This window comes from Chinchilla lanigera, unplaced genomic scaffold (genome assembly GCF_000276665.1).
Source record: "Chinchilla lanigera isolate Chin_1 unplaced genomic scaffold, ChiLan1.0 scaffold00048, whole genome shotgun sequence".
Lineage (NCBI taxonomy): Eukaryota > Metazoa > Chordata > Mammalia > Rodentia > Chinchillidae > Chinchilla > Chinchilla lanigera.
The window spans coordinates 7,911,814-7,929,138 of record NW_004955449.1 but is presented as its reverse complement, the minus strand read 5'-3'; the positions used below and the strand labels follow the sequence as shown (position 1 = coordinate 7,929,138).

General features: G+C 35.4%; 1 protein-coding gene across 1 annotated transcript in view; it reads right to left on the bottom strand.

The window, feature by feature from the left end:
* The window catches only part of Scn9a (sodium channel, voltage gated, type IX alpha subunit), a 159,414-nt gene that overhangs the window by 88,431 nt on the left and 53,658 nt on the right, over positions 1 to 17,325 (bottom strand). The window contains exons 2-6 of the mRNA XM_005393289.2: positions 5,081 to 5,388; positions 2,934 to 3,052; positions 2,503 to 2,592; positions 1,817 to 1,945; positions 134 to 225 (exon numbers count right to left, since the gene is read on the bottom strand). Of these exons, the coding sequence (XP_005393346.1) occupies positions 134 to 225; positions 1,817 to 1,945; positions 2,503 to 2,592; positions 2,934 to 3,052; positions 5,081 to 5,338 (688 nt within the window). The 5' untranslated portion in view covers positions 5,339 to 5,388. The remainder of the gene's footprint in view (positions 1 to 133; positions 226 to 1,816; positions 1,946 to 2,502; positions 2,593 to 2,933; positions 3,053 to 5,080; positions 5,389 to 17,325) is intronic.

Sequence of the window (17,325 nt, the reverse complement as noted above, 5' to 3'; positions counted from 1 at the left end):
ACAAACTCTGTCACATATCTGTAATGGGGGAGTTTATACACAAACACAGTGACAACACACACACAAACAAGGAATAACTCCCAAACAGTTGGAGTTATAAGTAGCCTAGTGGTCCACACCAATCACTTCTTACCTGGAATTACAGAAATAGTTTTCAAAGCTCTCAAGACTCTGAAAGTTCGAAGAGCTGAAACATTGCCTAGGTTTACAAATTCTGTTAAATACCTGTAGAATTAAATCAGAGTTATTCAGAATTTAGGTAGAGTCTCTGATACTTACCTGTGCCTTTAGTCATGGTATTTTCTATGTTTGGAATGTTTTCGTAAAATACATAATTTTGCAAGTCTTGTTTTCTATCATAATCAATTTATGCTAACTTGCTTTGATTTGAAATATTGGACTCAAAAAATACAAATAGCAAATTATTCACACAGTTCCTACACTCAAATGCTTAAATAAACAATTAAATGCTATAATAGTAGCTTGTTAGCATTATGGTAGTGTGAATTTTTAATCTCTTAAAAACCATTGAAAATAGCATGGTATGGGAAAGTAGCAGGACACAGACACACAAAAACTTCATACTGTGTGATTTCACTTATGTAAAATATCCAGAAGAGACAAATCTATACAGAAAAAATCATAAATGAGTAGTTTTGAAGAGGTGGAGGAGGAGAAAGAAATGAAAGTGACTGAAAATGGGTACCACAGCTTTCTTTTTTAGGGCGATGTAAATTTTCTCAATTTAGATAGAGATGGTGGTTTCACAACTTTGTAAATATACTAAAAAACACTGAATTCCATGCTTTAAAAAGGTGAAAGTTGTGATATATAAATTCTACCAACAGAAAAAAAGATGGAAAAGAAAATTAACCTATTCTAGCACCACGTTTTCTTATCAGCAGGAAACAAATGAAGTACAGCATCGTATCTGACTTAGAAACAGGAATTCTTTTTTTTTTTTTTTGGTTTTTCTCCGGTACCGGGAACCGAACTCACGACCTCGCGCTTGCCAGGCAGGCGCTTTTGCCGCTGAGCTAAATCCCCAGCCCCAGAAACAGGAATTCTGACAAACAAGGAGGTGGTCAGGGGAGAGGGAATCAAAGATCAAAAGTCTTAAGAACCTTGTGAAATGTCTAACAGGCTCAAATGAACATAGATTACTTTATAATTCAAAATGATAAATGAATAATATTGCATCTAGGTTTAATATTTAAAAATGTTTTTGACATATACACTTGGGAAAAGAATAACAACATGAATCAGTTCAATTTATATTTTAATGGAATAATTTCCCCTTGGAAACGAGCTGTGGATTTATATACAATGTGCTCACAAAGCAATAGCATTAGATCGAGTAAGTAGTGATGACTTCTTTAAAAATATAATTCCTCTATTTTAATAGACTTATTGGCTCTTGAATAGCACAGGCTAAAGAAAAGAGCACTGTACTTAGAATTAAAAGCCTAAGGATCAGTGTGTGTGTGAGAGACAGAGAGAGAGACAGCGTGTGTGTGTGTGTGTGTGTGCGTGCGTGCATGCACATGAGCTTCTTAAAGATTTCTAAGTTTTTATGTAAGATCTAGGAAAAGTGTGAACCTACTTAGCACTACATGGATGATCTACTCAAGTCTTGATCTAATACTTTCCTGAAAAAAATGTAATATTTTTTCTATGTTTGGAATGTTTAGCTTTCATTTTCCTTGAAATTCAACCATTATGTACAGGAAAAAATCAAACCCCAAGACTGTTTTTACTAGAATACTGCAATACATGAAATTTTCATGAATTTCTATTTCAAAAGAAGAGTACTTACGCAAAAACAATCACGATAAAATCCAGCCAGTTCCATGGATCCCTAAGGAAAGTGAATTCTCCAACACAGAAGCCTCTTGCAAGGATTTTTATAAGTGATTCAAAAGTGTATATTCCAGTAAAAGTGTACCTGGACACAAGATTCCATTGGGATATTAGATGTGAAAAGGATTTAGTCTCATGCAAATCTTTATAACTTATTTTCTTTGAATAAAAAAGAAGAGATCTATTGGAGGATGCTGTTGGTAGTATACGAACCCATATTTAACTTTATAGAACAATAAAGGTCTTTGCAGAAAAATTTTAAAATGTACTTATCAGGAACACTTCCAGAAAGTAGCGGTACTTGAAATAACTAATACCATAGGTAGTATATCTGCCTAGGAATTTCTTAGATTGTGACTGTCAAAATATATGCCAAAATAAGAGGTCTATAACATGCTTAAGAACAAGGTAGGGGATGTGATGGGTTTACTCTTCTAGAAAACATTGCAGTATCTAATAATTCTAAACTACTGTTAGTGATTTAATTTCACAGAATAGAAAAAAAAAAAAACTGAAAGACAATGATACAGCCCGAGAAAATAGACATCGCAATTTTTATAGATGTCGTTAACTTCCTGATATGAATAGGAAAGGGTGAAAATGATAACATAACTATTTTTAAATGTACTTATGCCCACTTACTCTACATTTTTGGTCCATTCTGGAGGGCTCTTCATGGTCATAAATATGCAGTTTGTCAGAATGGTGCACATGATAAGCATGCTGAACAAGGTGGTTTAGAATCAAGGAACATGGTGTAGAGACCACAAGAACTTCAAGTATTTTATAATGACAGTTGTTGAAATGCTAAAAACTTTTCCTTAGAAAATAATCTAAATGAGCTTCTAGGTTACTTTTTGACACTTTGAACAAAACATTAAAGCCAAACACCCTAAAATTCTAAGAATACCATTCTGTCAATCACCTCTGAGACGTACATCAATTTTTGTTTAAATTGATAAACTACACCTAGCGTTGTTCAAAATGAGAAAGGACTAAACTCCATATTTGAAAATAGTAGCAAAATGTATACTGTAAAGCACCATTTCAAATGAGCACTTTGGGAAGGATATGAGTGTACTAAAATCTTAATAGAAATTCTTCTTAGCGGACTGAAAGGAGATAATATGTACAGAGCAGGTGTGGCATTGAAACGGAAGATCGCTTTCCCTTTGTTCAGTACTATAAAAGTCTGCAGGAGATAAAGAAAGTGTGAAGTTGAGAACCCAAAATTTCAGTCGAGCACATCAAATACACAGTTTACATCTCCACGAGGCATTAGTAGTATTAAAGAGAAACGGCCGTTACTTCCCAGGCAACGTGGTTCCCCTGCCACCAGGTGACTATCAATGCCAACTTGTCCAATGAACGAAAGTCCATATCTGGGCAATAAATTAATTGTTGAGCTATTTACAATCATGTGTTGCCTTTCAACCCATTTTCACACATTTTCTTTTTCATATTTCTTCAACAGTAAGAATAACAATAATATGTGGCCACTGAAATTAGTTTAAAATACTTCATTCTCTTCCATTACACTGCATTTTAAATCAATCAGATAAAAAGGAGCTATCTCTGATTTTTCACATCTTGAGAATGTTAGCACTTACTTGCAATTGTCATGGTTGATAGCAAATGAGTTTTTTCAAAAATATTTTCATGTATTTATAAAATGTCAGATTTGGAAGAAGAGTTCTAATTACTAAGTTCAACTTCCCTACTTTAGTTAGTAGGGAAATTTAGTTTAGTTACTTTTATTTTAATACTAAAATAAAATAAAGAATTTGCTTGCTCCTATGCATTGTAATTTTTAAAATAATCTGAATAAAATTAAGCATTTTAAAAATAGTTTATTGTGGCCATTTCTTAATGAGTGACTTCCCCCACACCTTTCATACTTAGTTAAGAAATCAAAACAAATTGACTAACATATAGTAGCAAACACCATCAGAGCATTGAAAAAAACTAATAGAACTGGGTTCAAATCAGCAAGATCAACTCAAAACCCCTATCAATTGGCAGAAAAATTACTTGTGTCTCTTAGACTTAGTCTTTTTGAGACAGGGTTTCGCTATGCAGTTCAGGCTGCGCTTGAGCTCACTTTGTAGCCCAGGCTGGTCTCGAACTCACGATGATCCTCTGTCTCAGCCTCCCCAGTGCTGGGATTACAGGCGTGCACCACCACGCCCGGCCCTGATTTAGTCTTTTTTGTTGTTTTGTTTAGTCTTTCTTTTATAAAAGTGTATGACTTGGCTTCTGGCAATACACATTTTTCCCAAATTGGGGAGGTAAGTTTATGAATCTGGATTTTTATTTGTGGACAGTGACAGCGGTGTTTACCTAGGAAAAGAAACCAGAATCTAATCCTGTTCCCTTTCATTATTATTCCTGTTCCTTTATGTCTAAATGTAATCTGATAAACAATTTATTTTATGTTGAAAATTAGTTTTGAAATTAATGTCTAGTGCCTCAGTAAACTATTTTCTCCTTAAATCTCAATAAACTACATTTCTACAATTCCACTTATTAACCCAGGTACAATGGTGTATGCCCATAGGAGACTGAAGCAGAAGTATAGCAAGTTTGAATTCCACCTGGGCAATTTAGCAAAATTTTGTCTCCAAAGAAAAAATTTGAAGTTCTGGGATGGAGCTTAGTGTGAAGACCCTCGTTTCAATCTCTGGCATTGGGAAAAAATCATTCATCTATTCTTTCTATAATTCTATAAACATACAATGAGTAGTTAAGTAACAAATGAAAATGAAAGGAATCTAAACTGGCAAAAAAGTTACAAAGCTGCTATGCAGGTTTGACATGTTCAAGTTATTTCACACTTGAAATTTTAAAAAAAGAAAAGAATTTAATACTTTCAAGTTAGAATTAGCAATTTTGATTCTCATTTAAAACTTTTCAAGGGTTAATTTTCAAGCAAGAAAAATAGGCATACTATATATTTTTGGGTGTATATAATCATATCCATAAAAGCAGAACGTTATATTGAACAGTCTAAAAGAAATCAAATTAATAAGCCAACATCACAAACTGCTCTAGTGATAAAGTAGGAAAAGTACATATTCTGACTATCCTATACATGTTTTTAATTTAATATTATGGTCATGAGTGGTTTTTCCCTAGTTTCCACTTACAGCACTCTGTTTAAAATATCTTCTATGCAGAAGGAAAGCAGAAGAAACATGCCACAGAAGTCCCAAGAACTCACTTTTTTGTCTGCATAGTAGGGGTCCAGGTCCTCCAGGGCCTCTGACACCATGCCTGGAGGAATGTCTCCGTAGATGAACGGTAACTGTTTGCCAGCCTCCAAGTCGCTGCTGGGCTTTGGGCCTTCTTCTTCATCATCTTTCTTTTCTTCTTTGGGTTCTTGTGCTTTTCTTTCAGCGATGCGCTGCTCAATGTGGGCAAGAGACTGTTTTGTGAAGCGGACAAAGCTCTGAGGTCCTGGGGGAGGCAATGTTGCCATCTTTTCATCCTGTATATTTTATCTCCTTTTTAGCTCCTTACATAAGAGGCCTAGGTAGGAAAAGAGAAATAAATATTTAAATATGTGGCTACAGGGAAGACACCTTAAAAAAACAACAGACCAGCGCTGACCCTAAAAGCCCACTTGCGGTGAGCTCGCCTAGCAGACCCACATCCTTGGGTGCAATCTATGACACCACAGCAAACAACAAAAGCTGAGCGAACCACAAGAGGTCATAGGTTCACAGAATTATCAAATTAAGTAACGACTATGTGCCAGGCAATGTGCAAGCCTTACTTTCATTTCAAGCCTGTAATCACCCTAAAATCTTGAACCTAATACATCACAGCTCTAAAGTTAAAAAAGAATGATGGAAAAAAAGACAATTTAATGAAAAAAAATTCTGTATTCTCTTTACTTTTCATCTAAATTCATTTCATGCAATTAAAGTTAATGTTCTACTTTTAAAAGTCTTTGGCATTATTTCCAGTAGCTATACTCTCTAGGTTGTGTCCTACTTTGCTTTTCTGATTGTCAGACCATCAACATTCTTACATCTTGTGATGACAGTCATACCCTCCACTTCTCTGTCTTTCTGAAGAAAGCTCCTTTCTGTGAAATAAGTCTATGGAAATCATGTTATATATTTTTAAATAAATATATATTCTTCCTAAAAGTTAGAAAACTATATTTCTGTTTTGAATCAAAACAAAAATGTTTTGATGAGAACGAAGAAAAGAAAGTTAGGTCTTTTGTGGTAGAACTAATATAAAAAGTAAAAAAAAAAAAAATCACTAGTAAAAAAACCACTTTGATGTGCTTTCTGACTATTACTTCTCTAATTAACCTACATGTACATACAAAAATATTTATTTTTTGTAGTAAATTTGTGTGAGAGCTGGGACATACCATCTTCTCTACATCAAAGTTGTGAACATCATGATAGATTATACACAGGATTAAGTGAGAGTCTTTCAGTTGTAAGTATAAAAATCCTGTAGATTACAGCCACAGTGGGGGTTATGTGATGCAAAGGAGGAGGAGACTCTGAGAGCATTCTTTCTTAGATTTCTCCTGTTCCCATGTCCAACAATATGACCTTCAACTAGAACAAAGCATATGAGTTTTCTCCTCAGTTACTTGGGCTCAAAACAAGTATAAACCATTACCAGAAACCTATGTATCTTAGGAAAAAGGCAGTCAAACACATTAAAAAGAAAACATAAAACTTTTTAAATGCCATGTTTTAAAAATTAAAAAGCAAATTCAACATTTCCAAAAATGCTTTTTTACGGTTTGTAACATAATTCATACGCCATGCTGCATATCATCACATTCCCTTTTTAATCTACTAACTCATCTTCATTTACATGATGTGTTTTTCCAAGTACTTAGTTTAGATCTGTTACAACATCAGAAATTTAAGGCTGGGAGAATAAGGAGATAATGCAGTTTTTGTCTTCAAGGAATTTGACTGAAAGAAGGGATGCCAATCACGCTGAATCATACTGCAGAGACAAATCTGGTTTCACTGTTCTGAAGGAGAATGTAGTTAGCATACATAACCAGCATCCTTTTTTTCTACTCTGATGTAGAAACAGATATATATATATATATACATATATATATATACATATATAAGGATGTGTCTAGAGAAAATATGACAGTTAATAGGAGGTGGTGGACCATTCTGGTTTCAGTACAAAGTTTCATGTATTTCTGCTATAAATTCCTAGAGTCATTATTTTCTTTATTCACCTACAAAGATGGAATCTAACAGCTTTTGAGTAGACATACAGCAAATTTTCAGAAAAGAAGGTATACTGAAAGTCATGCAATACCAAGTTTGGAAATATATATCAACTTATGAACTCAGGATTATGAAATTTACAATTATGAATAAGAAAGAGGTCACTCTGCTTTATAAGCAGCTATTTTACTTTAAAATTATTACTTACTTTAAAATAAATTACTTTAATCAAAATTTAAAATGTTGACTGTTTGATAATTTGTGAGTATTATTAAAATATTTTACTAACATTATTTGCTCCATTATATATCTTCCAATGCCAGTAACAAAAGACATATTTTAATGGAAACTAAAGGTAATTCTTAACAGTGTAGTGGAAGATAGACAGACAGACAGATAGTAGATAAATGGAATGAACTAAAAAATAAGGGCCATCACATGTATACATTCAAGTAGAGGATAGGGTTAATGAGTATGGAGTTTTTTGGATGATAAAATGTTTTGAAATTAGGTAATAATAAGGCTTATATTGTACTAAAAACTGAATCATACACTTTAACGTGGTGATTCCTATATTATATGAATCATGCCTCAATAAAACTGTTGTTAAAAAATATTTTAAGTATTATGAAAAATGTTTAAATTGTTCTGAGAAAAGAAAGTTCAGTAAAATGGAAATAAACCAACACTAACCACCTTAGGAGACTCCACTGGCATCTATAAAAATGGGATTGGTCTTGGTCTGAGATGAATTCAGGAATGCTAAGGTTTAATGCAGCCACTTAAAGGCTGGGCTTAGTTCCATTTATAAAGCTTTCTTGGTAGACAAGATGGGCTGATTCCAGAAGCTTTTGACCTTTTGAATTCATATTAAATTAACCTGAGAAATAAGACAGTGATTGCAGTCCCCAGTTATATTTTAGAAATTCCTTAACACTTCTGAAAATCATAAATATGAGGAGCCTTAATGGACTTTCACTGTAGATGTAGTTGGGTTGTTAAAGAAAAGATGGTTGAATAACTGGTGTTTTATATGGTCAACATTTGCCTCGCATGTTTCATCTCTTTCAAGAATTATTTGACAGATAAACAGGTAAACAGATGTCTTGAACTCAGATATCTGTCACAAATTCTACACTTCCAGTGTTCCTAGTCCTGTTTTCCCATCTTTTTATTTGCTCCAGTTGTTGCAGGTAGCTAAATTAGAGAGAAATATTATAGGCAGTAATACAAGGTTAGGCTCTCAAAGGAGCCAGTATGGAAGACAAGATACCTTGCATCTGTGGGAGAGACAGACACCTCTGGTGGGCCAGACTTCAAGACAAAAGATGAAACAAATGCACTCACATACCTCCCTAAAGATAAGCATCAGGGACTGATATTTAAAATAGGCCTCTATCACCTTGAGAAAGTCAGGAAGAGTCACTAATTCAACCCCTACAGGAAAAGCCCCTGTTCTGTATTCTTGCCCACTTGCTATGTGACTTGCTTCCCTATTTGATCCTGATACAATCAATTTTACCTGAGCAATTATGTTTGTAATTTTATTGGTTGACCATAGTTTTGTCCCACCTCATGCCCACCTTGGGATTTCCCATGTTTCCCACCTTAGACCTGCCTTACCTGGTGGTTTTGCTCTATAAAAATCCCTCGAAAAGGCAGGGTCCTTGGCAGCCCACTCAGGTCCCCTTCTGTTTCTCTCTCAGACAGAAGCTTTCTTTCCCTCAATAAATATACTCTGCTCTTCAGCCCCATTGTTTCTAAAATGCATTCTTTGACTTTATAGAACATGAACTCATCCCAGATATCTAGCAGGCTGGGAGTTTCTTTCCCCTATATCATAATCTTTTCCGTTTTCTCCACTTATGTACATCCTCAACACACAAGTCCAAAATGACTGAAAAATATAAACAGCAGAGGTGGGGGAGGGACTGGTGTTAATAGCACCATGGGTAGTATTTTGTCAGTGAGGAAAAACTGAAGAAAGAAGTTAAACACCAACTGAACATCACGGTCTTAGGAAAGTGAGCGGAAAGAGATGCCTGATCAGATTCTATCGTCCTTATCATCTAGTTTAGAGAGGTAAAACTTCCTCTCATTTTACTAAAACTAACTTTTAAGAAAAAAGCTCTAATTGATAAGAATCTCACAGGAAATTATAATAAAGCTAGGCTGGTGAGACGGCTGGCTGACACCGTGCCAGTGAATAGTAAAACTAGAAATGGAGACTTCCAGAGCAGAAGTCAATAACGGAGAATAACTTGTCTCTGACTATAGCTTCTTCTCCTCCCCTTAGTCTGCTAATTAAATAGGCCATAGCATTTTTTTTTTTTTAATCTGTTTTTGAGACAGGGTCTTGCTGTATAGCTCAGGCTGGTCTTAAGCTCACTTTGTAGCTCAGGCTGGTCTCAAACTCCCAACTATCTTCTTGCCTCAGCCTCCCAAGTGATGGGATTACAGGCGTGTGCCACTACCCCTGGTGGCCATAGGAATTCTTATGTTAGGCATCCAGTCTCAGATTTGGACTTTTTGGTGGACTAAATATTAACATGAAAAACTAAGACTCAAAACTACAAATAAAAAGAAAGATGAACTCTTACAAACATTGCATCAAAAACACAATCTCTTGAGAAAAAGAATGCTAGATCTTTAGAAAAAGAAAAGATTGTTTTATTGTTTGTTTGTTTGTTTTCTGGTACCAGGAATCGAACTCACAACCTCGTGCTTGCCAGGCAGGCGCTGTGCTGCTGAGGTAAATCCCCAGCCCAGAAAAGATTTTTTTAAATGAGGAGATTCCTACAAAAGTGGAAGGAAATACAATACAATTGACATACATTTTTTTTCTTTAATTAATAAAGATACTAAAACAGTAAGAGGTAATGCAAAAGAACGTATGTTTGAAAATTCAAAATAATAAACATTTGATAACATGGCAGTCTTCACAGTAATCTAAGAAATAAAAATTAAAACGTGAAACCGATTACCCTTATAAATCAGCTAAGATCTTAACATAAGTAACAATGGTATTAGCAGAGAAGAAATAGGGGAAATTACTGTCCATCTGGATGATAGGAATAAATAATGAATACAAATGTTTCAAGGGTAATTTGGCAGTACCTGCTAAAAATGTTGATTCATTTTTCTTGCCAAATAACTTCTTCCTAGGAATTTATCTAAAGACATAGTCTCAGATGTCTTCCAAGATTTATGAAGATGTTTATTGCAATGTTTTTATGTTATTGAAACATTGAAATCAATCCAAAAGACTAATAGTCAAGGTTTATTAAATAAAAAATGAAAATAAAATGATATGCTGAGTGCTTTCAGAGATTATCTAATCTTTGAAATTTTATATTATAATGGACAATTGATGGAATGCAAGTTACACATGTACATGTGTGTTAATTTCAAGTTTTAAAATGTATACAAAGTCTGAAATTATACAATGGTTATGAATTATTAATTTTTATGTCTTTCACTTTTCAAATTTTTACAATAAAACGGTCATGCAATTATATCCAGTAAAAATAAGATGCACTTTGGATAAAAGCACTTAAAATTATTGGATCTGATACCTACATCAGTCAATACTTACTCTTATGTTTAATTTGCACGTAAAAATATAGCGATATATTTCCAATATACTTAAACTACTAGGAGCATAGCTTCATTAGAGTAAAATGACAACATTGCTTATTGTTATGGTTGATACATTGTGTCAACTTGGGGAATCTAGAGGTTTGGCTAAGCAACTCAGCAGGGAGCCAGGGTGCTTACTTCGTGCTCATCCTGAGCCTGTGCAAGGGAAGGCATGCAGAGAGTGTGGGTGTGGAGGACCACCCCCACCACCCCAGAGCAGGTAGGCTGCATAAAAAAGGGAATTGAGAAAGGACTGGCTGCTGGTCCTTTGGAGGAGCTCCAGTCTTCGCCTTCAGCTTGGTCATCTCTTGGCTTCTGGTGCAGATTGTTCGGCTTCCTCCTCCTGGGACTCTTCAGCCTTCTGGTGTAGGCTCTCTGGCCTTCGCCGTAGGTTCTTCAGCCTTCCGCTGCAGACCCATCAGCCTCCTGATACAGACTTACATAAACAATGCAGTGAGCTCCAGGCCGGGGGCTGGGCTCTTCAATCTCTAGCGTTCAGACACCCTCTGCAGGCTTCCTTATCCAACTCTGTAGCTGACCATTGTGAGCCAAACTTGTAATCTCCTGTATATTTGTATATCTTGTGTTGTATCTGTTTCTCTAGTAAACCCTGACTGATGCACATATAAAAGCAATATGTTTGAGTTCCCACAACTCTTTTGCCCATTCACTATTAATCTCATATTAAAAGGTATGTAGCCAATCACTGAAAATAAAACTTGAATACATTATCCTGGTATCTAGGACTTCCTGAAGTTAAAATAGATATAAAATAGTATTCTGAACTTTTTTCTCATTATATAGCTAGTATGTATGTACACATCTATTTCTATTTGTTTATTCATCCATCATCTATGTGATATCATTCTAGCCACTGCAAGGTCAGCATGAAGTTCCTGATAATGGTCTGATCCACGCGTTTACTGCTGTGCAGCTTCCTTCTTCTCACTGCAGTGAAAACAAGAATGTACAATAGGGAATATTTTCATGACATCACTGAAAACTAGAGGAAAATACTGAGGATGAAGAACTGCAGCAGATCAGATTTCCTATTAAGAATGACACAAAGGCCACAAGCTATAGCACTCATCTGACAAGGACAGAAAAAAAGAAATCAGAGAGCTGGTCCATATGGGAAATATGTAAGAAAATAAGTTGTTTAAGCCACAGTGTTCCTGGACACATGTTCTGATACCCTTCTCTATATCCAAGTAGAGTCAGAGGGGTTTATTCCCAAACCATACTTAAAAATGAATCATGGAATTAATTTAGTTAGCCTTCCCATCTTTTTTTGCAGAGAGCATAGCCTGATCTTTAAAATTTTCTAAATGGAAAGCTGCTTCTGAAGAAAACATTTTGTATATCCAAAACAAAAATTTATCAATTATGAAATAACCAAATTTATTGTTTTTTCTTAGGAACATTATGCAAAATAGATTTATAAGACAATTGACAAAAAGTCATTAATGGCCATTGTTATGGAAATAGACTCTCTTTGACTTAGCAACGGGGTTGTATACTAACAAATGCATCATAAATTAAAAATACTGTAATCAAAACTGTATTGAAAGCTGGGTGTGGTGGTGAACACATGTAATTCCAACACTGAAGGAGGCTGAGACAGGTGGGTCAAAAGTTTAAGTCCTACTTAAGTAAAATAGCAAGACCTTGTTTCAAAACAAAGACAAACAGACAAACAAACAAACAAACTAAAGGCTGAGGCTATACCTCAGTGGTGTAATATGCCTGGGCTTGTTCCTCAGTATTGCAGGAAAAAAAAAAAAAAATCAGATGAATATACATAAACTAAGGGACAGATTTTATTATTCAGTAAGAGAAAGCAAATGCACTTAAAAAAAAAATTCAGATTTTGTTTTGACCAGGGAACATAAACTATAAAATTTTAAAATTTCCATTTGAAAATTAGAGAAAAAAAATACAAATTCCATTCAATAAAAGCAGCACATATTTTGAGTTCTGAATCTGTACTGAAGTCAATTCAAGAAAGTAGCATTGGAATGAGGGGAAAGGATTGATTAAAAAAAAAAAAAAAAAAAAAAGAGGACTTGGAGGAGAGAAAGAAGGGTTTAGATAACCAGAAAGGAAATAAAAGAATGAGAGGAGAAAAACTGATGAGAGCATGACAAGAATACCCTTGGTGGGGGCTGGGGATTTAGCTCAGCGGCAAAAGTGCCTGCCTGGCAAGCGCAAGGTCGTGAGTTCGGTTCCCGGTACCGGAGAAAAACCAAACCCTCCCCCACCCAAAAAAAATAATACCCTTGGTGCCCTAGCATATTTCCAAATATAAGAATGAAAAGCAAGCGAGTCCTTCCACATAACTGCTTTCACTTGTAATTCTGCTCATTTTGAGCACGACTCTTGCCCTCACACAGCTTCCTTTTAGGCACAGCAACCTCATTTCGTATTCTTTATTCTCTCCATGTTAATTTCTGAGGCACGTAGTGTCCCTCCCAGAGTAGCCCCTCAACATACCCCTCAAACTTGAAGGCTCTGGTGCAACCTCCAGTAATCTGTGCTAAGTGACAGCACAGAGAAGGGAGAATTACAACTGCTGTCAACAAAACAGCATACACTGGAAAAAGTGATTGTCCACTTTTGGGAATACATGATAACAGTCCAAAATAGGCAAAGATGTTTAAAAATGTGTTTATCAGCCTAAGAACTAAAGCATGGATTACTGTATGAATCACTACTTAGGAAAATATACATTTTTGTAAAAATAAGTTTTCACACAATATAAGTTTCTACAGCTCCTTTTTAATTTGAGTTCCTACAAAGTATTGAAAATATGGCTCAATTTCCATTTTATCTAAAGTAAAATGGATAATCATGTACTATACAATGCCCATGCTTTCAATCCAGAAACATACAGAAAAATCTCCTGTGTCGTTTGAGAGTTTTCGAGACTCTGAGCGTCTGGTATGGCTCTGAACACATTGTTCTGAGCAATATATTCCTGGAGTCACATATTGAGAGCAACCATCAGGAAACTGCTTTAAAGCTCTTCCTGCCGTTTCCAGCATTCTCAAAACCCCCTCGTGCAGGGAAAACCATGGGAGAGTTTATGCAGACGTCCACAGTCTCAGTTTTGCACCTTCTAGAAATCACAGAAGCAAACCTCCATGCTAAATCTTCCCTAAACAATTGACTGAAAGGAAAAAATGTGAGCCCTGCCCCTGGTCACAGTAAATGGCAAGTGGATATCTCAGTAGCCTCAGAAGTATCTTGAACACATAATTACTTAATTTTTCAAATTTAAATTGCAGTTCCCAAATGATTTATTCAAATCAGAATGACAACCCTATAATGATTCAAGTAGGTTATTATATTATGTCTATATAATTTTGTAATAAGAATTGTGCTTTTTTTTCAGTGCTGGGGATTGAAGCAATCCTCATGCACATTGCATAAGTGCTGTACACTGAGCTGCCTTCCTATCACTGAATTGTGCTGTCGTAATGATTACTATTAGCATACTTTGTTTCATATATGAAATCTGCATTTTGAAAATGGAGTTATGTTATTAAAAATGCTTCCCATTGAATCCCTTTAAGTAGTAAGCTTTGCTTGACAACTTTCAGTATTCCTTAAGGAAAGAAAGTAATGTTTGAATTTCTTGCTTCTTTGTGATTAGAGGGACGAAGGTATTTCCTTATTTCAAGGAGCAGAAGATTAGTTATAAATTCACACCTGAATAGTAATAGCAGGCTGTGTTGCATACCATCATGGAATCTCTTACTTGTAGATAATTTAAATTCTATTTATATAACATTAAAATTGGCTTTATAGACTTTATGGAAGATATGCCAGAATATAAAATTGTCTCAAATTTAAATTATTTGGTAGTGGGCAAATGTAAAGGTAAGTAAAATAGAAGTTTTATTAATTCTCAATGTTAATCAGATAAATAATTGCTTTGAAAATGGCTCTTCTCTGAAACAGTGATGCTTTTCCAGAGGTGAAATTCTGACTAGAAGACCCTTCATTTTTAAGGCACTCTGAAATCCATCTGTGTACTTCGAGAAGCATTTTAAAATGAACCATAGTTAACCTCCACAATGCTAACCCATACTGATAACATCTGCCCTTACCACGATGTGATGATGTCTGTACTTTATTTGTTATGTTCCTGTTTTTAGTCACTTTCCCATTGCAAGACACAAAACCCAACATCCCATCATTTAAAGGAAGAGAGGTTTATTGTACCCCACATTTTAGAGGTCTCAGTCACAGCTGGAGACTCAAGTGCAGAAACGGCCTGGTGGGAGAGCCTGCAGTGGAGGGAAGCTGCTTACATCATGATGGCCAGGAAGCAGAGGGCAAAAAGAGGAGCCACACTCAGCCACACACGCATCAGTGCATTTACCCACTGAGGCCCTGAGCACCTTCGCAAATCCCCGCGTGAGGCTTTGGGGAGGATTGTCCATATCTAAGCCATAATGATCCTTCTCTTCCCCTTAAAATTAACATCCTTGATCCAATCATGTGAAAAACATAAGAGAAATCTCATTTAGGGACATTTTACAAAATATGCAACCAATTCTGCTTCACGTTGTCACAATCATCAAAAGCAACGAAAGGGTCAGAAATTGCCACAACCTGGAGATGCCTAGGAAGACATGGTGGCTGAATGTAATATGGTAGTTTGGATGGGGTCTTGGAAGACAAAAGGGATACTCTGGAAAAACTCAAATGAAGAGAGAAAGGGCAGCAGTTAATAATAACAATGTAATCATTATAGTTTCATTACTTGTGATTAATGTATCATGCTAATGTATATTACTAATAACACGGGCAACTGGCATGGAGTATATAAGGACACTCCTTACTGTGTGCATGCTTGCTATAAATCCATTGCAAAGCAGTAAATGTTATTTAAATGAACAAAAAAACAAATACACAGAATTACAGTAACATTATATAAAATATAAAGTTACAGATGATTCAATGAACTTGAATTTATGAAGTAAATATACTCTTTAAAATATTCTTAAGTGATCATTGATTTACAATGTAAACAACTCTTAATTAAAATAGATTGTAATTAATACTTTAAGATATACTTTATATCCCACAAAACAGTATTGCTTTGATCATTAAGAGATCCACTAGAAATGCTGATCAATTTTGCTAGTCATTATGCCTGGAGGATGATTTTCTATAAATGCAGCCTCTTGGGTCAGGAATGAGCTTACAGCTTATAAACATAGAACTAGACTGGAGTCAGAATGTCTGAGTCCTAATTATACTTGAGAGTCACTATGACTCAGTAGGCTAAAAACTACATTGTAAGGCATTCTTTGTGTGTTGTCCTTTAGAATATGAACAGTTTAGCTTATTTGATGGTGGTAAACATACTAAATATTCCTTAAACTGTTAAATTGGAGCTTTATTTCACATCAGTCTTAGTGATGCTGTTAAGGTGCAAAATGCTCTCTTAGTTTCTGCTTTACATGGGGACCTGTGGGGTAACAAAAAATGAAAAAAATATTGACTCAGAAACTCTCTTTTACTGACATCCAAACACCTGTTGTTATTATGAAAGCAAGACAACAGGCAGTTCCACTTTGGTTGCCACGGATATACTTAGCCATGGTTTATACCAAAAAAACCCCTTTGGTACCATCACACCTTAAAATCTTTTTGTGTTCAGTGATATCTTTTCCATTCATAGTATCCGTGGCAGTTAGGGTAGAGCGTCAACTCAGTTGGCTTTAGAATCTGCCCAGGGATTGGTGGAGAAAACATCTGGTGTGCCTGGGTGGGCCTTGGGGACATGGTGTTATGGTCCATGTTAGTCCCTCCCTTTTTCCTGTCTGGCAGTGTTTCTCTGTTGGGCTATGCATCACCATGAACTAAGTAACATTGCTCCACCACTCGCTTCCACTGTGATATTTCTGCTTTGGTGCCAACCCACTGTGGACTAAACTCCCTTAAAAATGAGTAAAATTAAATCTCTCTTCCTTTAAATTGTGGATGTCAGGTACTGTGTCCTTGCAACTGGAAAACTAATAGAAATCTAAACCCCAAAGAAAAAAGAAAAACTATCATATGAAGTGAGATTCTTTTCCAGTAGGAATTTCTATGTTGTAAGTTTTCCTTCATGAAACTGAAACAATTTCAGATGGATCTTGGAGCCCTTCTACATATATTAGCATCAAGAAAAGAAGTGGGGTCCTTCATACACCAAATCTCAGCACCTGAGTGGAATATGAAGATTATAAAATTCTTATATGTCAACGATAAGCAAAATAAATCTAACCAAAACATCCAAAGACAACCGGAAGTGCCCTTTTGTCATTGAATAGCTCTGCATGTTAGATATGAAAGTGAATGATGCTAGAGGAATAATTTGAAGAATGTAGGAAAAATGAAGCACTAAACCAGATTTGTGTACAGTTCAATCTGCTCCCTGAGTTGCAATTAAAGAATATCTCAATAATTTCCCATTTTACTGATCGAAATTCCTGGTAACATCTTTGGCAAAAGGAAATAGCTCTTCTCAGGTGATCTGTGTTTTTCTTTCTTTCTTTCTTTCTTTCTTTCTTTCTTTCTTTCTTTCTTTCTTTCTTTCTTT